Source organism: Marmota flaviventris, chromosome 1 (assembly GCF_047511675.1).
Source record: "Marmota flaviventris isolate mMarFla1 chromosome 1, mMarFla1.hap1, whole genome shotgun sequence".
Taxonomy (NCBI): Eukaryota; Metazoa; Chordata; class Mammalia; order Rodentia; family Sciuridae; genus Marmota; species Marmota flaviventris.
The window spans coordinates 163,533,634-163,557,881 of NC_092498.1; the positions used below are offsets into that span (position 1 = coordinate 163,533,634).

At 35.6% G+C, this 24,248-nt stretch overlaps 1 protein-coding gene and 1 pseudogene across 1 annotated transcript in view; one reads left to right on the forward strand and one right to left on the reverse strand.

Annotated features, from left to right (window-relative positions):
- The window catches only part of LOC114083707 (transcription factor JunD-like), a 303,997-nt pseudogene that overhangs the window by 265,227 nt on the left and 14,522 nt on the right, over positions 1-24,248 (forward strand).
- The window catches only part of LOC139706405 (tropomyosin Tod p 1.0102-like), a 220,444-nt gene that overhangs the window by 37,512 nt on the left and 158,684 nt on the right, over positions 1-24,248 (reverse strand). Inside the window, exon 4 of the mRNA XM_071614300.1 lies at positions 19,931-20,214. Within this exon, the coding sequence (XP_071470401.1) occupies positions 19,931-20,214 (284 nt within the window). The remainder of the gene's footprint in view (positions 1-19,930; positions 20,215-24,248) is intronic.

The following is a 24,248-nucleotide window of genomic DNA, read 5'->3' on the forward strand; positions in this document are numbered from 1 at the left end:
CAGTTTTCCTAGCACCATTTGTTGAAGATGCTATCCTTCCTCCATTGCATGCTTTTAACCCCTTTATCAAATATAAGAAAGTTGTAGTTTTGTGGATTGGTCTCTGTGTCCTCTATTCTGTACCACTGGTCCACCTGCCTGTTTTGGTACCAGTACCATGCTGTTTTTGTTACTATTGCTCTGTAGTACTGTTTGAAATCTGGTATCGCTATACCTCCAGATTCACACTTCCTGCTTAGAATTGCTTTTGTTATTCTGGGTCTTTTGTTTTTCCATATGAATTTCATGATTGCTTTCTCTATTTCTACAAGAAATGCCGTTGGGATTTTGATTCGCATTGCATTAAACCTGTAGGGAACTTTTGGTAATATCGCCATTTTGATGATGTTAGTTCTGCCTATCCATGAACAGGGTACATTTTTCCATCTTCTAAGATCTTCTTCTATCTCTCTCTTTAGGGTTCTGTAGTTTTCATTGTATAAATCTTTCACCTCTTTTGTTAGGTTGATTCCCAAATATTTTATTTTTTTTGAGGATATTGTGAATGGAGTGGTTTTCCTCATTTCCATTTCAGAAGTTTTGTTGCTGATATACAGGAATGCCTTTGATTTATGCGTGTTGATTTTATATCCTGCCACTTTGCTGAATTCATTTATTAACTCTAGCAGTTTCCTTGTAGATCCTTTTGGGGTCTGTTAGATATATTATCATGTCATCTGCAAATAGTGATAATTTAAGTTCTTCTTTTCCTATTTTTATGCCTTTAATTTCTTTTGTCTGTCTAATTGCTCTGGCTAGTATTTCAAGAACTAAATTGAATAGAAGTGGTGAGAGAGGGCATCCCTGTCTAGTTCCAGATTTTAGAGGGAATGCCTTCAGTTTTTCTCCATTTAGAATGATGCTAGCCTGAGGTTTAGCATATATAGCTTTTACAATGTTGAGGTAAGTTCCTGTTATCCCTAGTTTATTTATTAAACTAGGGATTGTTTAATTAGTTTTATTAATTTGTTATTTTGTTTGTTATTCCTAGTGTTTTGAACATAAAGGGATGCTGTACTTTGTCGAATGCTTTTTCTGCCTGCCTCTATCGAGATGATCATATGGTTCTTATCTTTAAATCTATTGATGTGGTGAATAACATTTATTGATTTCCATATATTGAACCAGCCTTGCATCCCAGGGATGAATCCTACTTGATCATGGTGCACAATTTTTTTGATATGCTTTTGTATTCGATTCACCAGGATTTTATTCAGAATTTTTGCATCTAAATTCATTAGAGATACTGGTCTGTAATTTTCTTTCTTTGAAGTGTCTTTGTCTGGTTTCGGGATCAAGGTGATGTTGGCCTCATAGAATGAATTTGGAAGAGCTCCTTCTTTTTCTATTTCTTGAAATAGCTTGAAAAGTATTGGTATTAATTCTTCTTTGAAGGTTTTGTAAAACTCTGCTGTATACCCATCCCGTCCAGGGCTTTCCTTGGTTGGTAGTCTTTTGATGGCCTCTTCAATTTCTTCCTTTGTTATTGGTCTGTTTAAGTTGTGTGTGTCTTCCTGACTCAATCTGGGCAGATCATATGACTTAAGAAATTTATCGATATCTTCACTATGTAGATAAATGTAGAGTAAATTCCTCTGTTAAACAAACCAAACCAAACTCAGAAAGTCAAGGGTCATGTGTTCTCTCTTATATGTGGAAACTAGAGAGGAAAAAGAAAAAGAAAGGTGGTGGTGGGAATCTCATGAAAATTGAAGATACATATTTTTATTTAACTGCATTAAATGCCTGGATCTCTGGCATTCTGAAAGTTGGAGTATTTTTAAAATTAATATATAAATTTAATAATAATACTTATAATTTGTATGCTTTCTGTATATAGGTTCAGGTAAGCCATGTACATGTGCGTAAATATATATACATATATATGCTCTATATATATACACATGACCATACACACACACACACACAACTAGGTGTTAATATAAATGGGTTTGAGGGTTTTTTTCCCCAAGAAAACTTCAATGTTCAAGACTCCCAACCCTTCCTGGGAGTTCTAATTCCTTCCTGCATTAACAGAAAACATGAAAAATTGCTGCCACATGTGCCTGACTGCAATCCACACCAGCTCCATAGAGTCCACCTGCATCTTAGCCTCATCCACAGATGCCACCAAGTGACAAAGAACTTCAGAAGATTATGTTGGTTTTGCTAGAGTGGGTGAAAGGTCACACAGTAACAGAGCTCAGTTTTTAGAAATGAATCTATAATAGAAACAATGGGAAACAAGCTGTTCATCTACTGGGGAATGACCCACTAATGGATGTGGAGTAATGAACAGCGATTGATAGCAAGGCAGGTCAGTGTGCACTGACATGAAAGGACCTCCAAGACCTAGTACAGGAGAAAGGCAAGTTATTTTATTTCTCATCACATATGATCTCATTAGGTTAGGAGATTCTCTACAATATAAATATAGATCCCCACCCATACATACAGTTTGTCACTAATTTGAAAGGATATGCTTCCAAATAGTGAGTGTGGGGAAGTGAAACAACTTCAGTGTGTTTAGAAGAGTCAAGGGGAATTTACATTTACTTTTTCCAGAACATCATTTGGATCTTTATTTTTTTCTTTTAAATTTTATTGGTACATTATAATCATACATTGCTGGGAGCCATTAGCCAAGTAGGTATGACAATTTCCTTGCCAGCGTACCCCATGTTGCTGACATTTTGCAGTGACATTGAATGTAGGTGACCTTGCTCAAGGACCAGGGCGGATTAGGGTGTTCCCGGTTTAAGATAATCGGGTTTAGGGCGTTCCCAGTTTAGGTTCCAGGTTTAAGGTTTAAGATTATTCCTGCTGGGAATAGGGCGTATCCTGCTGCCTGAGTTCCCCTTGAGTTCTCAAGGGATTCAAACAGTATATTTTGGGAGACAGAAGCCCAGTGGAGGTGGATTTGGGCAGAGAACGTGGATTTCCCCAGAACGTGTTTGTAGACGGCTGGTGTGAGTTCGGGAATAAAGAGTTGCTGTTTGAATCTACAAGCTGTGTGGTGGCTCGTGATTTTGTGCCCAGCCAGACTGCAGCATTTGTGCCCAGCCAGACTGCGGCAATACATAATGGTGGAATTCACTGTTACATGTTCATACATGCACATAATTTGACAATATAATCTGGCCACTATCATTCCCCATTATTTCCCCCTTTCTTCCTCCTCTTTCCTCCCCTGGTCCCTTTCTTCACTGTATGGATCTCCCTTCAATTTTCGTGAGATCTCCACCACCACCTTTCTTTTTCTTTTTTCTCTCTAGCTTCCACGTACAAAAGAGAACATATGAACGTTGACTTTCTGAGTTTGTTTTGTCTAACAGAGGAATTTACTCTACATTTAAAGTATTTTGGTATATCTAAAATATTTTTGACAATGTAATTTTGTTTTTCCATTACTTTATCATTTAAAAACACACACAATCTATTAGTATCCTGAAAGATGTGTTCTGGGGCTGGGGTTGTGGCTCAGTGGTAGAGTGCTCACCTAGCATATGTGAGGCCCTGAGTTCAATCCTCAGCACCACATAAAAATAAATAAAATAAATGTATTTTTTAAAAAAAGATATGTTCTGTAACATACACAAAGAAGTCTGGTGTCTTATTCTGGTTCATTCAGGCTGTAGTAAGTAGAGACAAACACAGGTTTGCCAGGAAAAGAGGGCTTATGGAAGAGGCAAAAGAAGACCCAGAAAACTGTAGGCAACTGTATGCCCAGGTCCTGAAGAAAATAGAAACTCCATTTATGATTTGCCAGAGGATCAAGAGGCTCATGGGTAGCACAAAAAGGCCCCTTAGTCATACCTCACTCTCTCTATTGCCACTGCTTCTGTGGCTACTACCAATACCTTCTTTTCTCTCCACTTCACAGCTTTGGCTTGGTTCTTGGATTCTGCTGTTTCATGGCTTCTGCTAGGTGCTTCCTCTTTGATTTTTCTCTCAATTTCTCTGCCACTCTATGGGCTTTGTGTCTTCATTATCAAAGCATATTTGATAAATTCATCTCCTCTTATCTCATTTAATCCTTGGAAAAACTCTCCAGAATTTAAGGAGACAAGTGACTTGTCCTTCTAGTTATTCCAACCCAAAACCTAAAAATCTGTTCTTGAATAATCTCTCTTCTCAAACCTGCCCATCTCCATTTCCTTCACACATTCCAGCAACTAACTGCTATGGTCTGTGTGTCTTGTCCTACCAAAATTCATGTGATAAAATACAGAGTGAGGATAGAAGGAAGTGGAGCCTTTGGGAGGTGACTGTGCCTCTTTCATGACTGGGATTAGTTCCCTCATTTAAGAGACATAAAGAACCTAAAGCTTCTAAGGGTTTCTTTTTCTCTTCTTTTGCCACATAAGAATACAGGGAGAAGGTCCTTTCTTTGGACCAGAAAGCTGAACTCACCAGACATGGAATCTACTAGCACCTTCATCCTGAATTTCCCAGCCTCCAGAATTGTGAAAAATGTTTTTGTTATTTGTAAATCATCTAGTTTATGTGATTTTTGTTCTAACAATGTGGATGAACTAATAAGACACTATCCCTCCACAATTCATGACAAAACTATCCTCCTCTCTTCACTTCCACATTATCACTGGGTCCAGACCACTGTCACTCCTCACCAGGATGTCTGCAGCAGCTCACAGCCTCCACTCAAGCCCCATATGGGCCACTGTCCACACAGCAGTCAGAATTCTCTTAAGAATGCAAATCAGACCATCCATTGCCTTTCTTAAACTCCTCCAATGGCTTCCCACTGAACTAACAACACAATTCTATTTTCTTGCTGTGACAGACAAGACCCTCTTTGTCTTCATCTTTCCAACTTCTCCACCTTCACCTTGCTCCTCCACGTTCCCAAGCTTCACCCACTCTACTTGGGCCTCACTGATTTTCTTTGTCCTGTGGCACACTAAGCTCCCTCCTGACACTCTGGGTACTTGCACCTCCTTCCATATATATGTTCTCTTTCATATTTAAAAGCTATAGAGGAAAAGGAAAAAGAAAGGAGTAGAGGGATATCATAAAAATCGAAGGGATATCAGTAGAGGAGAGGAAAGGGACTACAAGAAGGGAGGAAGGAAGGGAAAGGGGAAATAAGGGGGAATGATATTGACCAAATCATACTGTTATTTTGTGTGATATATCAGATCTCTCACATTTGCCAATAAATGGACCTTTCACATGTGTTTGTTTTCTTCTCCCTCTCATGACCCCTCCATATACACCTGTGAAACACTAGAATATAAGCTCCATGAAAACAGGAATTTTTTTGCCTGTTTTCTTCATTTCTTTATCTCCTACCCATTTTTACGGAACACATCAAATAATACCTGTTGAATGAACAAATGAATAAAAAAATTTTCAGCCAATACACAGCCAGGAAGACATAGACTTAGAGCTCTAAACCAGGCATGTTTCTGACCTAAAACTCATGAACCCAGCCACTATGCTATGCAGTCCTATATCCTCATTCCCTCATCTCTCTTACAGGGACATACTTCAAACAGGACACTTCAGACACAGGAATTACTCAGTGTTTCCTGAACCAGCCACATTTTTTCACCCTATGTGTTATTTCTTCTGTTGCAAACCTTTTCCCTTCATCTTTTCCCCACTTGTACACAATTTTCATTCTTCACCTTTCAGGGTTCAGCTAAAGTGTCTCCACTTCTATGATGCTTATCTTGATGTCCTTCCCCACAGGCACAGGAATCCCCAGTGTTTGTATAGTTCTTTTGTTTTTGCCTGTATTATTCTAGAGTGCTATTTTGGTTCTGTATCTACAAATGGGAAGGACCTAGGAACAACCATATGTTGCCTAACTTACCCTGGGAATTCTCCATCAATATGTATTATAGACAATTATTAAATCCATTCTAACTACAGCCACTTTGCACATTAACACTTTATAAAATAAGAAAGTCCATCAGAATTGAGTACTACCAACTTTAAAGGATTAAAGACTATTTGACATTACAAACAGGCTTGGTATCTGTCAAGTGTTTAATAAATGTGATATGCTATAATTATTTTAGTCTTGATGATATATACGACTCCCTATAGGCAAAATGCATTAAGCATTAATGCCATTAGTAACTTCATTCTGAGTTTTCCAAGAATGAAGCACTTTAATTAGGTTAGTCACCAGTATAGAGCATTAGCTCACTAGTAAAAACAAGAAGTATTATTTTAGAAATGTTTCTAATTGAAATTATAAATTTCAGCTTATAGGTAGCACAGTGTCCAGAATAAAAAAAAATCTGTAATAATTTATTACTAAAGGACTGGTATTATAGCAAAGTGTTATAAAGATGAAAATAAATGCAAAGATTTATTTACTTTTCCATAGTCAGTCAATGCAGCATCTTCCCTGGCTTTGAAAGATTCCAAACCTTGTAAAGAGTCCTTGATATAAACCAACAGCCACAATAGCTACAGAGGAAATTAAGCACAACTACACATTGCAGAATTGGGGAAGATATATAATACAAGATGGTTCCATCATTAAGAAAATTAGAGTAAAGTTAAAGAACAATTTTAGAAACTCAGTGTTAACTATCATGAAAAGGAGAGCAGAGAAAGTGACACAGTCCATGACATTCCAGAATTGCAGGCACCAACAGCTGCTATCAGCAAAGATCCAAAAGTATGTGCAGTGTGTTAGTCTGCATTCTGTTTCTGTGACAAAGTAGCTGAGAAAAATCAACTTAAAAGAAGAAATATTTATTTTGGATCATGATTTCAGAAGTTTCAATCCACAGTTAGTGGAGTCTGTTGCATTTAGGTAAATGGTAAGGCAGAAAGTCGCGGCAGAGAGGGTATAGTGAAGCAAAGCTGCTTGCCTCATGGCAGCCAGGAAGCAGGGGGTTGGGGGAGGCTGGGGTCATGTTGCTCCAACTAGGTACCACCTCCTAAAGCCTCCACCACCTCCCACTAATATCATCAGCTATGAAGACATCAATGGATTAGTCCATTGATGAAGTCAGAGCCTTCATGATCCAATCACTTTCCAAAAGCCTTACTTCTGAACATTGCTGCATTGGGGACCAAGTCTTCAACACATGACCATTTGGGGGACACTTCAGATCTAAACCATAACATGCAGAAATGAATATAAGAAATACATCCAAAAAACAAAGGAATGAATGAGAAATTAGCTTGCCAGAAACCTATCTACACAAGTTCTATAACTGACCAAAAGAAATATTTTCAAGTTGCTTAGGTCTTAATTCTCTCTCAAATCTTATATAAATTAATAAGCACCCTTTTCTTTTTTATGTTTCCAAAACTACTCTATGAAACAGTAAGATATCATGGTCATGAACTTAGCTATACTATATTTCATTCAACATATGGTATTACTTTGAAATTCACTTTCTAGAAAAAGAAAAAACTGGCTTACTTCTTCTAGACTGGGATTTAGATAAACTCAATTTACAAAACATGCATTGGCACACTTTGACAAGTCCATATTGAATGGCTTCAGCACGGAAAAAGATTAAAAAAATAAAATTAACAAGGTCTTACTACTGTTTCATTTTTAATATACTTTCTCTCTAAAATATGTCAGAAAAATATTTAGGATTCCTTGAGTCAGAGTTATGTTTTACTAATCAGAAAACACCTAGTTGTAAGACTGATGGAAGAATCCAAGCAAAAATAAAGTTTTCTAAACTTCTGAAGTGAGAGCAAGGTAGAAATTAGATCTCCTGATGAATGATACCCACAAATGTGGGTAAAAGAAATGATATCAAGCCAAATAGGTGCAGCCATCATCAATGCCTAGCTGCCCAAGCCATTTCCAGGGAAGTTATGGAGAACTGACCCTGACTAAATGGAGTGAGTCATCAGCAGGCCCCTGACATCAGCCAGCTGCAAAGTCTTACAGGGACTGGGCTAGATTGAAAAAAGATTTCCAAAAGCTCCAACATAAAAAGCTTCCCTATCAGATTTCCCAATGCTTTCTTCTAGGTCTTTTACATCCAAATTACCCCCTCATAAAACAAAGTCAGGAAAACTACAAAAAAATTAAAAATAAGACTTTTTCCTTCTGCATGTATATTTTGGTTGATTTGATAAAAGGTCTGAAATCATCTTTATAGTCAACGTCATCTTAAAAATAATTTAGCAGCAGCAACATCTGTATAAATGAAGACATGAAGTCCCAAGGTAAGTGGGAGACTTCTTGTGGTTTATCCCTGGTAATTGGAAATGAATCAAAGAACCTATGCAGGCAACTCACTCATTTATTTTTATTTCATTTTTGATGTTTTATTACATAAATATCAAAATCTGCGAAAGTAGAGAAAATAATATAATGCATTCCACATACTCATTTCCCAACTTAAACAAGAATCTACTTATGACTACTTTTGTTTCATCTACCACCCCACTCCCCTTTTCTATTCCCCTAATGATTTTAAATTAAATGCCAGATCTTATGTCATTTCATCCATAACTAATTGAGCTTATATGTTTAAGAGACAAGGATTTCTTACCTTAAAATTTTTTCATTATCACACCTTAGAAAAGTTTACCAAGGATTGTTCAATATCATCAGTTTAACCTTTAAATTTCCCGAGTGGGCTCACAATTTTACCATTTTTTATTTGAATCAGAATCATAATAAGGTCTGTACACTATGGTTGAGTTTTATGTGTCCTATATATTTTTAACCTATAGTTTTGCTCTCTACCTCTCTAGTTCCTTTAATATTTTTGGGTTTTTTGTTAACAACAACTCATTCTCATTTCCTATGATGGAAATAAACACACTGCACTCTATGGGGTTGTTTGTCAAGTTACTTTCTCTCCTTTGTATTTCCATGCAAGACAACTTCATTGGCAATGGAGCACATGGAGGCACAGGAAGCACAGGGCATTTGACAGAGATCCATTAAAGTTCAATCTCCAGACCAATTAAGTTATTGGCAGTTACAAAATACTCATGGTCTATCATTGATTCTTCATTTGTCAGCTGGAATTCTTTTATAATCTACCCTTTGATTACCCTGAGGTAAAATTTATATTAAAAAATTATGATGAGTGTTCAATTCTCTCCCTTTACTTACCAGTTTCAAAAATAACAAGTTGGTTCCACAGATTCTACAAAAGAATATTTTTAAATAGTTATTACCCATAAGTCATGCTTTACACATACTTTATCTGCCACTGTTGCTCAAATTCTTTGATTAGGGGTACATGGTTAGCCAGTGAGAGTCTCTCAGTCCTTTTGATGTGCTTCTCTCAGCCTGTGTAAGCTTTCCTGTTTTACAGCATGACAAGATGTTACAGGCATTGTTTCCTGTCCCAGACATAGATTTAACCAGCTCTATAAAGGCTGTTAGTAGGAAAAGAGTACAATTTGACAGTAGGAATGCTCATTGCTACTAGATTGATCCTTGTTTCTAGGACTTTTCAGGGGCATAGCTAGGATATATATTAGTATATGGATTACAATTAGCATATGTATCCTATATATTACATATAAAACATACATACGCTTTAAAGTATGAAATACAACATGTGTTCATACTGATATTCCAAATGAAACACAGTACATTCACTTAACTTCATTAATATTGCATATGTATTTCCTTTTTCTCACAGGCTGGAAATTTAAACTCTTTTTAAAGACACCTGCAGAAACTTTCATTTGCTTTATTTCATTCTTCACATACATCTGCTTAGAATAGCAATACCCACACTGCAACCAATAATACAATTACTGAAAAAGGTTTAAGATGTTTTACATGTCTATATCCTGGATTAGATCCCACTGGAGATGTGCACTTATAAAACTCTGCTTTAAAGTCACTTGGAATAGATCTTCTCTGTGTGGTTATGCCAGTCATCTGAATGATGATTCAGACAACACAGACAGGTTTGGTTCATTTTCCTTTTAACTTTTTAAGGATTGCCTTTCAGAATTTAATTTTGCTTTGTAATTATGTAAAATATTTTCATGGTCCCAAAGTCAAATCTATAAGACAAGGTATATGCTCAAAAAGTCTAGGCTCTCTCCCTATTCATTATATCCTATGATCTCCAGTATTTGTTAATTTTGTGATTTTTCCATCATTTTTATAAAAATAAGCAATTTCACACATTCATAAATTTTTACAGTCCCCCAACTCCTTTGATAAACAGAAGCATATCATATACTCTTTTCATCACCTTCTTTTTTTTTTCTTGGTTTGACAAAATATACTATGGATCCCTCCATGTCAGTATACTGATGTAGTAGAGTTCATCTTTTGCACAACTGCATAACACTCCATCTTCTGGATCATAATGATTTATTCAATCAGTCCCATCCTACAGACATCTTGATTGTTTCCAGTCTTTTGCTAGTACAAACATGTTGCAATGAAGTCTTGGATGTTTTATATTTTTACCAGTATACCTTTGAGATCTATTTCTACAACTGAGATTGCCAGTCAAAAGCAAACACATGTGGAATTTGCTAAATTTTGTCAAATTCTCCTCTGAGATGGAATTTACCACTCTGCATTATTACTACCAGCATTATTGAAAGGCTAATTTACCCCCCACCAGTCTTGCCAATAGATAATGTTTCAAACTTTTGGACTTTTACCAATGTAGTAAGTGAAAAATGATTTTTCAATGTAGTTTTAATATGCAATTTTCTTATCATATTGAATATCATAATTTAGGGAGTATTTACATTTATTTTTCTATGTAGTGTCACTGTGTGTATGTGTGTGTGTGTGTGTGTGTGTGTGTGTGTGTGTGTGTGTATAGATTGATAGCATAATTATTCTATAGGGTTGTTGGCCTTTTGGGTTTCTATTTTTAAAATCATTACTTACTAGAAATCTGAAGCCATTATCTGCAGCAAAACTTGAGCATCTACTTCCCAAGTTGTTACTTGTCTTTTAATATAATAATTATTGCCATATAAATTACTTTATTTTACACATTATCGCTACCAAAGATTTGCTTGGTAGTTAGAAGTTTTCCCCACACCTTATTTATAGAAGAGTTAATCAATCTTTTCTCCTAGTACCAACATTAAAGCATTGCCAAAGTCTAAATATCTCCATTGATAACAATGATAAAAGAGAATAATAGTTCATTAATAGATCCAACAAATATTTTTGAAGTTCCTATGTGTGCCATGTATTGCTTTCAAAGCTCATATATCCCAGTGAATAAACCAAAGGTCATTTTCTTCATGAGACTTATGTTGTATGAAGTTTTATATAAATACAGGCCAATAAAAAGTCAAAATACATATTCAAGTGTAGCTTAGTAATGAAATCTCCAGCTAGATACAATGTCCCTGAGGAATAAGATTATATTTTTGTCTTCTACACAATCTTCATTGGAGATTTTTCCAAGAAAATACACTTGAGAATTCAAAGATTTGTAAGTGACGAGGTCTGAAAATATCATAACAGTTCTTTTAGTCATCAATGATTTTCATGAACTTACTGGGATGCTTTGTCAGATGCCTAAGGTCTTCCTGGGGTTGCTCTGGAAGGCAACCAAGAGAGGCAATCTTGTGTGAATCAACTCCCAATCATTATATTTTGAGTGGTAGTGTTGGTATTGTTTATTTCTTGCTTACTTCTCTGTATTCCCAGCACCTAGCACCATGCCTAACACATAGTAGATACCTTATAAATAACTTACTGGAGATCTAACAAGAAGGTTACCAAAATCATGCTATATACCTAATTTCCATATTAAATGCTCTGTCTCTGTGTAATTTAAGCTTTTCCTAATTAAATCTTTACAATTAATGTACTTAATTGATGTACCAAATGTACTTTGTAACTTGGGATGGGAGCAAGTTTAAAGAGTTAGCAAATCCTCAAGCTGCTCTCCCAGACACAGACAGGTCTCCGGCTACATTTTCAAGTAGCTCCACATGCCCAGCTTGCCATTGCTTTCTTCCTGTCCTACTCTCAGAAGAGCTGTCAAAGGTAGTCATCAGTGTGGAGACAAGTTACCCTTCTCAAAGTTGATACTGCCAGCACTGGACTAAGGATACACTGAGAAAATGAGGAGGTGGAGCCTCTTTTTTTCCTTTACACTGGCCAGATCTCAAGGCCACAAGTCACAGTCTCTTCAGTTTCAAATTAACCACAGCCAAATAACATTGTAGGGATCAAACATTGTTCTTTTGTATTCATAAGAATTTAAGAAATTGCCTTTCATTTGAAAATTTTAAGAAATGAATGCAATAAAATAAACTTCATAGACTTGAAGATAGAAATTCTTGCAACAAAATCAAACTCCTATGGTTTAAAATGGTCCTCATCTACACAACTTATTATCTCAAGTTGTATTCCTTTTATTTAGTAAGAAGAGTTTTATTAAACCTACACTATTGTGTAGAATAAATATCTGTATTTAATTTAAAGAAGAAAAAAAGTGAAGTTCATATTTAAAAAGGTGAAATATTCTTGCAGAAGTCCTGCTATCTTACTTCACTCTTCACATTTTGGTTTGCTGTGTAAATATACATAAAGAAACTTCACTGCAGCAAATGTTAGCCCTTCTCCAGAGGGATGCAGGCAACTGTTACAAATGTGGATCCAGAGAACATAATCACAATGTACACTGGTTATTTCTAAAGAGTGCCCCCCAAAAGAAAAAAAAAAACTGGATGGAAGTACTTAATAAACTCTGTTTTCCATAAACTTCATTTTTAAAAAGGAAAGAATGTAAGCTTGGGGGTCAGTGAGAGTTGTTTTGTTGGATTTCCCTCCTCCTAAATTCTGTCATCTCCTTTTTTAAAGTGGCAAGTCAGTTTCCCACAGACATGACAGAAATACATACTTTTATTTTCCCCCTGCAAACCATTTACCAGTAAGTAACACTTACCAGTGGCTGTGTATTTTCTCATAGATGATTGGTTAATTGGATATTGTCACTTCAAGTCACTGCTTATTATAGACAAGTCGTTTTTTCAAACAGAAGTATAAGCAAACAAAAGTACTAATGATCCATTTCTTTTCTTTCAAAGAAATAAAGAGTTCTGATTCCATATCTTTACACCACAAAATAATGTACATAGATTATGTAGGGATATAATATAGAAATTAAAAATGATTCAGTTATCTTAATTACATGTTTGGCTGTATGGGTCAAATAACATCCTGATGAGCTCAAAAAGAAGGCCCAAATTCTTTTGTTCCAGTAGGAAAATAAGTTACTCAAAATACGTTGACAATAGCTAAGGCTTGGAAAGTTTTTGATTAAAAAAGGATTTTTGTTGGAATACTTATAATAAGATTTGAGTTGCAGTAACAATATAAAATTGAAAGCAGAATTCCATACAAAAAGAGCACTGTAAAATATCATTATTTTGGTACAATGGAAAATAAGGTGTTTGTGGTTTTACTCTATAAATTCTGTGTTGTCTGCTCATACGTATTCCTTCTTGGCCTTCCTCTAAATAGCCATTCTGATTTCCAAGCCCTTCTGCACCAGATTCATTTGTGGTGGGGGAAACCCCATCATCAACATCTTCTAGATTCTACTTTCTTCCTCCATTTTATTGGCTTTTCAGGACTAATTCATGAACACGCATCACATTGGTGTTCAGTTACAGGGCAGAGAATGAATTTTCCTAATCCATTTAGCGTGCTGACAGAGCCATGTTCACAATTTATAGAATTTCCTTTTAGACATCTACCTATTTCACAGTTCATTAAGATTCAAACTGAACACCTGTGTTTACGAAGTCAAAAGCAATTTTATCCTAACAAGGTGTTAAATAAGGCATTCTCTGAAAGCCTGAACAATGAAAATAACAACAAAGTACAATACTCTTGACCTATGAAACAAGATGATGTCAGTAGCTACATGTGCCATTCTCTAATAGTCCAGAAATGACCACAGAACCACCATAAAAGCTTTTATAACAAACTTGGGATGCTCCCTTGCATATATTTTAATTCATTTTGTGCTTTTGTCTTAAGAAAATAAAAGCACCAATATAGTCACCAGGATAACTGAAAATCTGAAAAACAGCTAAAAATCTTTGAAAATCAAATGTGCCCCTTTATACAATCCCTTCACTGGCTAGATACAGGGACATTTTCTGCATTCTGAGGCTCACAAAGCTTGACCCTGGCTCATTTTTATGTGAACCCAAATTTTCACATCATTAATAAAAAGAGAATCAAAACAAAGCCCACAGACATTAGGGGAGGGGAAAGTGTGTAGTTCCACACTGCGATCATCCATACTCTCAAAATGGAAAGAGAAAAAAATAAAATTCACGTAGCAGAGGTGGTGACCCTTGTAACGACTGTGGTTCCCAATCTTTTTTTTCTTCTACTGGTAATAAACCATTCTGCAGACCTCCCAATTGTGGCCACCATGATAGTTACTGCTTTGCAGGTTTATGTCTTTTTCTTGCAGTTAAGAGTGTTATCAATAAAAATTTCAAATGATGACTTTCCCCGTCAAATAAAAACATCTTAAAATGTGAAGCCAACAAGAGGCTTAGAGTAAAAAAATGCAAATGACACAGGGCTTTCTTTTGTATATTTTTCCACCAAATCTCTTAAGTTATTAATTTTAAAGACATTCTTTGCAAGCAAGACAATATACCCTAAATGACACTGGGGTAGTGTGACAGTCTTAAAAGTTGGTTTTGACATATGCTACTAACTTTTTTAAAAAGCACCTCAATTTTAAATGCAGTGATCATGAAGGGCTCCAAACAAAAGTTTACCTAAAAAAGGACACTTAAATATTATACTTTGAAGGCTGACATGAAGTGATTAAAAAGACAGCTTGCCAGTTAACTACAGCAGAAAATGAAAAGAAAAACTAAAATAATTGTGTAACAGTAAAGGATGACTCCTTGTAAATCACACCTTATATACTGTGGCAAATATTATTTCCATGCATTAAAAAAAAACTCCTTCCAAACCTGTGAGTCCTGAAAAATGAGTAGTTTCTTAAATATGTGGAATTGTTTGCAAGGTCCCACAGGGAATGTGTCTACTCCCACAGTCTTTGGAAGCCACATGGCATTCCCAACTCCCTGTTATGGTGTCCTCTTTGCCCACAAGTTGCAGCTTTGCCATAAAGTGAGGCAGAGACGCCATCCCAATGTTAATAAACTGAGAAGCAAGGACACAGAAAACTTGTTCTTTTCTCTGTGTAACAACATTTTCATTGTTAAAAGCTTGGATTTTATGATTCATCTTGCAAATTGGCAGGCAAAGTTTGCACCCTGGTCTTGCTATCACACTGAGTCATCTGTGACTCAGTGACTGAGAAATACTGCCACAGGCTCAAAAATGCTGCCTCTACCACCAGCACCTTACACAAGCTCCTTGCAGAAATGATCATGCAACTTCTGTTAAAAATCCATTTAATTTTAATATTACGAATGTCTAACACACATATCATGAAAAATCTAAAGAACACCTTGGTCTCCACCACTCAAAACAAAGGAATATACTGTTGCCCATTCTTTCCCTTTTTTATACATAGTATGCAAGCATACATGTGTGTATGTATATATGTATGTATGTGTGTGTGTATATATATGGGTGTGTGTGCATGTGTGTGTGTGTGTGTATATATATATATATATATGTATATGTATATATATATATATATATATATATATATATATATATATATATGTGTGTAAAAGTTTTTTATTTCCTTAAAGATGTTCATGGAACATTTTTAAGGAAATAAAAACTATACAATAAACTCTACTTGATATACTAGGATTCTAAACTTTCTGAAAAATTGAAATTTCCCCTAAAGGTTGAGCAACAGCCTTCATCACTATGGCCACAACATTCTATTATAGGCATAATGTTACCATGAGGATGTAAGTCCCAGTTATTCATTCTTAGCTCCTTTCTTAGACAATACAAGATTATAAACATGCTTGAAAGTACAGTGAATTCATTGGTTAGGACAGAAATACAAAACTTGCCACAAACTTTGCCATTAAGTTTAAATAAGAACTAGGGTTGTGGCTTGGTGGTAGAGTGCTTTCCTAGCACATGTGAGGCACTAGGTTCGACTCCCAGCACCACATAAAAATAAACAAAATAAAGGCATTGGGTCCATCTACAACTTTAAAAAAAAAATAAAAAGATTAAATGAAGCCAGGCACAGTAGTGTGCACCTGTAATCCTAGCAGCTCGGGAGGCTGAGGTAGAAGAATTGCGAGTTCAAAGCCAGCCTCCTCAAAGGCAAGGTGCTAGCAACTCAGGGAGACCCAGGCTCTAAATAAAACACAAACTAAGCCTGTGGATGTGGCTCAGTTGTTGAGTGACCCTGAGTTCAATTCCCAGTACTCACCCTCATCAAAAAAAAGATTCAATGAAGTAATGCATATCAGTTTCCTAACACAAAGGAAGCCCTCAATCCAGTGGAACTCTTTTTTTAAGCAATAAAAGGAAGATGAAGTCCAATTAAGACTCTGGAATTATTAGTAGCCAATGATAATGAAAGCACTGGGAGTTTATGGTATTATAAATCAATTCTGTATCATATATCCATATGCCCAAGACAGTGTCTACTTGATGAGGGCAGGAACTATATCTATCATTTAAAAGGCATTCAAAGAGTATGTATTAAGTGAAGAAAATGCACAAAATCCATAGGACAAAGATCATTAAAGTGAAGGTCTAAGATCATTACTGTGAAGGTCTTGGAACTGCTTCAGAGCATATGTAAACCCCCTGAAATTATATACATTATTATATGTGATTTTGAGTGTGTATCTGCCAAGGTGAATTTTCTGGAGAAATGACCTAGAGATAGTATAAGATTCTCATATGTACTGATTTTTTTAAATTAGGGACCCTTGCTTCAGAGCTGCACTACCTTCCCCTGAATATTTTGCTCCTTGCCTGCATAAATATGAAATCCCTACATATTTTCATTGATTAACAAGTTCTCAGATATTTACTCTTAGAAGAGTAGTGACCTATCTTGAACAAAAATTAGTACAAACTAGCATTATGATGTGTTATATTGTCATATAACACATCTTCCAAAAGCTACATGTAGAAGTCATGAAGCCTGACGGTCTAGAAATCATGCTGGGTTGGGGAAAAGTGTACTTGCCAGGAAACAAATTTCTTAATCAGGGGACAGAATTAAGTATATGGTCACATTCATAGTACCTTTATTTATCTTCAATGCTTTAAGATATTAAGAAAAGTGACTCAATTGAAATATGAATGTATGGAGTTCATAAATACACTTGTCAAAAATTCAAAGGAGAGTCACAAAGGTAAAACAAAATGGATAAGATGAGAAGTGACTATTTAGAATTGACTTGCCAAAACATCCCCTATCAACAGTGGTACTGCTAATAATAACAGCAGTGACGGAGGCACTATTTGTAGCTATAGCCCTTTACTATAAGCAAAGCACTTTTCACACAGATGTGTCATGCTGACAAAATGACTGCCATTTTATAGACTGACATATAAAGGCTCATAGAAGCTCAAGTCTGACCCACATCATACCATTTCTGAATATGGAGGCTGGGGAATGTCCATACATCTTCCACTTCTAAATGCTATCTTTTTAATCTAACATTTTGCTTCACATGGCAGAATCATTGTTAGGCCTTCCGAATTTCTGGATATGTTGCCAATTATTCATTAAGGTTCAGAAAAAGCAAGGCACTTAAGAAAGCCAATTCATTATTATCCATATTGCTGTGGAATTTATGTTAGTGAATGAGGAAGTTAGTACATAGAAAACATCAAGGGAAATAGCAAAATAAGAAACTTGGCTTTGGGGCCCTTTGAAGCTATTTTAAAAATAAAATGTTATGTTAAGAGCAATGTGGTGTATCTCTGTGTGTGTGTGTAATTATTATTCCATTGATTTATTGCACGCATGTCAAAGAGTGTCTGGGCATTTGTACAAGTTAAAACAAACCAACCAAGGAGCCAAGCCACACAGCCACAAACCCAGACAACTTGCCTCCTACCCCTCACTCCACCCTTCATCCTACCACCTCCCAAACACAAATTCCCTACTAGCAAAACCCTTCTGTACAAAAATGAACTATTAAGCCAGAGACATCTATCATTTAGGAATGAGTTAGGAACCAAACTGCAAAGAGTTATCATATGTAACTTCTTCTGAGTATGAGCACCATATTCTTCTAATGAATGTTTTTTCACAGAACTGGCGATTGACCCTAAGAGTACTCTACCACTGAATTACATTGCCAGCCCTTTTTATTTTTTACTTGAGACAGGTTCTCACTAAGTTGCCCAGGCTGGCCTAGAACTTATGATCCTCCTGCCTCAGCCTCATGAATAGCTGGCATCAGAGGCATGATCCACCATGCCTGGCTTTGCATGTTCATTTAAATCCAGACTTTTTGTTGCAGGACAAAAGGAAACAATCTCTCCTCTACTCGCCCACTAAACCACCACATGTTAAATAGGAAGACTCTTTTCCCTTTGCTATTCCAAGGAGTAGAGAAACCAATTTAAAGTATTTTACTCCACCACCAAAAATCCTCTGCTTATGATCCAACAATTAGAGCTAATTTCAACCTAAATTGCTTTCTTTAAGAGATGGATAGCATTAGGTAACTTTCTCCTCTGCATCTATATACAAAGATATCTTACTAGGAGAAAAAAAGGCAAAACAAATTCCTTGGATGTTTCCTGCTAATAAAATCATCAATTTCACACTCAACTTCAAAGCAGTGGACTTAGAAAATCATCTCACTATCTCTGCCTCAGATGGAGAACAATTTTTTTTCTACTTCAAAGCACCATCTCCTCATTGGGTCATTTTAGTTATTGAATGTGGCGCAGAAGCTAGCCACATCGCCACTTTTTAAATGATATGTGTAGGTCTAATTTGGACTACGTTAATTTGAAAGAGATAAAATACAAGTAAAAGAATAAGAACAGGGTGAGAGGCCAGGGACTACAGCATACATACATCAGTGTAAGGTAGTGGGAGGAAAAGCCTTTATGAGCTGACTTTTCTCATTTTTGCCTTCTGGAAAGGAATTATCAAGAAACCTGACTGCCTGTTTGGGCAAGCAGACTGCCTTGCTCATCAAATATCTTCCTACCCAACACACAGCAACACAATCACATTAACTTTATCAGAAATCCTAGTATTATTGATAATTTAAGACAAAATATGGATCTAATCAGTTGTTTCATGAAGAAAAATTCAAACAGGGGTCAGCAGACTATCTGGTCCAATTTAGGGTAAGAGACTAGCTGGGTATCCCAATGCCCACTCAACCCTCTTCTGACAAAAACACATTCTTTGCTAAATTGCTCACTTCTGACAATTGTTTGATTTAATTAGTTTGTACTTTTGTATTTCTTAGCAGATCCAAAGATGTAATACAATTAGGGGAAACAGGGTGATAGAAGAATGAACAAAAAATATATCTTACTAGCCTAAGTATGAATAAGAAATAACCAACACCACCTTTAAGAAACTTAAATGATACTTTCTTCAATGAATAAAAGAATTTTGGAAATTGAGGATACTCCTTATTAAGAAACCCCTGGAACTACAGGTGCCAAGAGGCAGACCTATACAAATGATGTACAGCAAAGTAAGGAACTTTTATGATTTTTGATAAAATGAAAGACCTCCAGATCAATCCCTTATCTATCATTTCCAAATCCAAAAAAAGCCCTGACAAATGAAAAAAAAAAAAAAAAATCCAAGTGTGAATCAAACTCCTTTGGTGGCACCACACAATGCAACCTGACAGGAGAAAATTTATATAGTCATTATTCTTCTTCAGAGTAAGAAAATTTTTCTGCAGAAATATTCATGGTTTTGCTTATAAGGTATTGATGCAGCCTCACTGGGAATGTTATACAAAGTATGATACATGCAATAGATCTCACCTTTCCAAAATTCCAAAAACCTGAATTCCAAACACACCTGGTCGCAAGGGTTCTTCCAAAGAAAGTTGCTCAGATATGACATCTCTGACATCCAGAATCCCAAGACCATAACTTACCTCAGTCTGAAGAATGGCAGCCCTTTGTTCTTTGGCAGTAAGCGACTCTTTAAGCACTTCAATGTGTTGCTTGCAATCTGAATTTTGATTGCTAAGGGTTTCAAGCTTTGTTTGTAAGGCAAGAAGTTCTGACTCCTTCTTTGAAAGTTCCTGCTTCAGTTGATCAATCTGTGAAATAACAAAATTGCAAGAAATTAGAAATTATACTTTACATTTGACAGCTATGGGTTTCTCTCAATTTTCAATAGCCAATCCAATAGGACAGGCCATGAATTTGCTTAAAGAAATGGTCTTGATTGCAGGGGGCTCTGGTCATTGGATTAGTTGGTTTGACAAGGTAGAGAATACAGGAGGAACAGCAAGGTTGGGATACAATTAAATTTTGGACACGTTTGATGAAAGTGAGAGTTTAGGCATAATATTGTATATATGGAGGTCAGGTGCTCATGGAAAGATCTGAGTTCTGTATAGTTGATTTAGCAAATATTAGTTTATATGTGAATATTTAAATCACAAGAGAAGAAAAGATAATCTGAGAAGAGTATGAAAGACAAGAAGTCCAAGAACAGCTATGTTTAAAGGGAATACAGAAGATCAAATCTTTACTGGGAAGAAATAATTAAAAAAAAAAAAAACTAAAGGAGGTAGTGTCCTAAAAACCAAGGAAGTATTGCCAAGATGAGCAGGAATTCCTGACTTGTGAAATATGATAAATGGCCTGCTTTATACATTGTTCTAATGATAAAATGAAATCACATCCGCAAAAACCCTATGTATATTGTAAATGTTATATAAATGAGATATATCCATAGCTCCAAGGGGAGGGTGGGAGAAGGAGGAAGAGAGACATATAGCTTGAGAAGCAGTCTTGGGGGCCTAGGATACATACTATAGAAACAACATCAGTAGAGTACCTTCTATCCCACTGGGGCCCTAGGTTCACAATGAAATGAAGGCTTCTTGAACAACTCTACTCATCCATGAAACCCCCAAGCCTATTGCCATTGTCTTCAGGAGGGTCAACAGGGAACTAACAAATACAATTAACCCAAGATAAAACTCCACTGTGGAGAACTAGAACTCAGCGGCAGAGCACTTGCCTAGCACATGTGAGGCACTGGGTTCAATTCTTAGCACCACATAAAAATAAATAGAAAAATAAAGACATTGTGTCCATCTACAACTAAAAATTATTTTTTTTAAATTCATCATGGAGATGATCATTCAACAGAGTCATTTAACCAAAGATAACACAATAACAATGTGTGTGTGTGTGTATGTGTAAGTAACAGAACACACACATACACACACACATATATGGGTTTTGTTTTTATTTATATTAAATGTTGAGTAGACATAGAACATAAAGTGTACAAGGAAAAGCATGTACATGAAATACAAGTAAAAGCAGTATCCATCATTCAATTCACCAAAGCAGGAAAAAAAAAATCATTAGAATTACCTATGCCCCACCCTATATCCATCCTAAATTTGGAGTTTGTCATTTCCTCTCTTATCTTTTAGGCTTACCACATATTTCTGCATCCATAAGTAACATGCTATTTGGTTCTGCATATTTTTCAATGTTGTGTCATGCATACTTTTTAAAGCACTTCTGTCCTGAAAGTTAAATCATGTCCATGTAAACCTATGTACATAGAATTAATTCATTTTCAACAAAGTACAGTATTCCATTGTAAGACTTTGCCACAATTTTTTGTTCATTCTGCTGACAGGTATCTGGGTTTATTCCTAGGTGCTTCACTATTACAAATAGTGCCATTCCAAATATTCACTTTCATATATATATTCATATATATATATATATATATATATATATATATATATATATGAATGAATTCATAAATATATATGAATGAATTCATATATATTTATGAATGAATTCATATATATATATATGAAGAGAGAGAGAGAGATAGATCAATCTCACTTGGTACAAACAGCAATCATTTTCTTGCACATCCATCAGGAGTTAAACTGCTGGACCACATAGCAAGCACATCTTCATTCAATTTCACTAGATAAAACCAAAATGTTTTCCAAAGTAGTTATATTAATTTGCATAACCATGAGCATGCCAGTCACTTACAAGTATGCCAGTTACTCCACATCTTTACCAACATCTTATGACACCAGTCTTTTAGATTTTTGCCAATCTGATATGAGTTGTGGTAGATGGTCTTCAGAAACAGCTTCCACCAATCCCTTCCTAGCTGTGTACAAATGACACTCCTCACAATAAGAAATAGAGTCTGTTTATCCTCCCTTGCATCTGAGTTAGACTGTGACTTCCTTTAAACAACCAGAAGAAACAAAAGTATCAGTATGATTGTCCCAGCCCCAACCTAGAGAAGACTAGCAGCTTCAGCTTCCTCATACTTGAAACCATTTTACAAGTCCAATTACATTGCTGCCACCACCATGATGAGGAAGCCAATACTAGGCACATAGAGACGCCATACAGAAACAGAGAGACCTAGTGATAATGGTGGCCCTGTCCTGTTTCTGGTGTCCAAGGGAGGTATTTCAATGTTTCATCATTTATCTTTACCACATTTTCCCCCTTTAACATATTTTGGAATGAATGACATTAATGGAATTTTTAACATTAATCTCCCTTTGAATTATCACTTTTAAAAACCTTGCTTAGTCACGATGTATTATATTTTGATGTTACTGAATTCAGCTTGCTAATATTTTGTTAGGAATTTTCATCTGTTTGTGAGTAAGACTAGTTTGTAATTTTCCTATCCTGTGCTGTCTTTGTCAAGTTTAAGCATTAGTCCTACAAATGAAGTAGGGGCTATTTTTTTTAATGAAATGGTTTGTGAAAACTTAGGATTTTTTTCCCATTAATGTGCATTAAAAGTCACCAGCAAAACCATCTAGAGCTGGTATTTTCTAAATACTACTACTTACTACATTTCATCTAAACTTTTACATTGTTTGCAGTAAAATTTCATAAAACTCATTTATTTTTTATATATCTTCTTTTTCATTCCTAATATTCTTTACTTTAACTTTTCTTTCTTGATGACTCTCAACAGAGGTAACAGCAAGTTAAATAATCTAATCAAGGAGCCAACTGTGGCCATGTTGATCATACAATTACATTTTCACTTTCTATTTCATTAATTTCTGCTCCTATCTTTTATTATTTCCTTTCTTCTACTTTCTTTGAGTTTATTCTATTTTTGTTCCCTAACTTTTTAAGTTAGAAGCTTATCTCACCAATTTTGATTCTTTTTTTTTTTTTTAACCTGAGATTCAACACCCAGGGGAGCTTAAACACCAAGCCACATTCCCAGCCACCGCCCCCCCCCCCGCCCCCGCAGTCTTTTTTATATTTTATTTTAGAGACAGGGTCTTGCTGAGTTGCTTAGGACCTCTCTAAGTTGTTGAGGCTGGCTTTGAACTTGTTATCTTCCTGTCTCAGCCTCCCAAAATGCTGGGATTACAGGCTTGCATCATTGCACCTGGCTCCCTTTCTCATTTTACATGAGACTTAAGACTATAAAGTACTCTGTCAGTATCATTTGAGCTTGATCCCAGTAATTCAATTTGTAGTATTGACATTATTATTCAATCCTAAATATTTTCTAATCTCACTATTTCCTCTTTAATCCATGAATAATTTACAAGTACTTTTCTTAATTTCTAAATGCAAGGGTGTTTGCAGGGCGGGGGGGTCACTTCTTGCTTCTTGTTTTTTTGTGGGTTTTTTTGGCATTTTATTCATTTTATTTTTTTAAATATACTACAGCAAAATGCATTACAATTCTTATTACACATACAGAGTACAATTTTTCATATCTTTGTATATAGAGTATGTTTCATTTCTTGCTTTTCAGACAAAGAATGTGATGTATTTACTACTAAGCATTTGAAATGTGTTATGTTTTGCTTTATCAAATAATATATACTTAGACTTTTCTTAAATGAACTTTTTTATATTGTGTGCTTGAAAAGAATTTGTATCCAACAAATGTTGGGTGTAATATTCTATAATGTACATCGCATTACATAATACTTTAAATTGGGTAGGTTAAATCCCCCACCTCTTGATGTTTAAAATCTGCTTTCATCTGTTGATTAAGTTATAGGATTCCTTAGAAGACTGAGATCTACTATGTGGATGAACTTGTAGTACTGTTGATTCTTATATCTCTAAGAATGGTTTC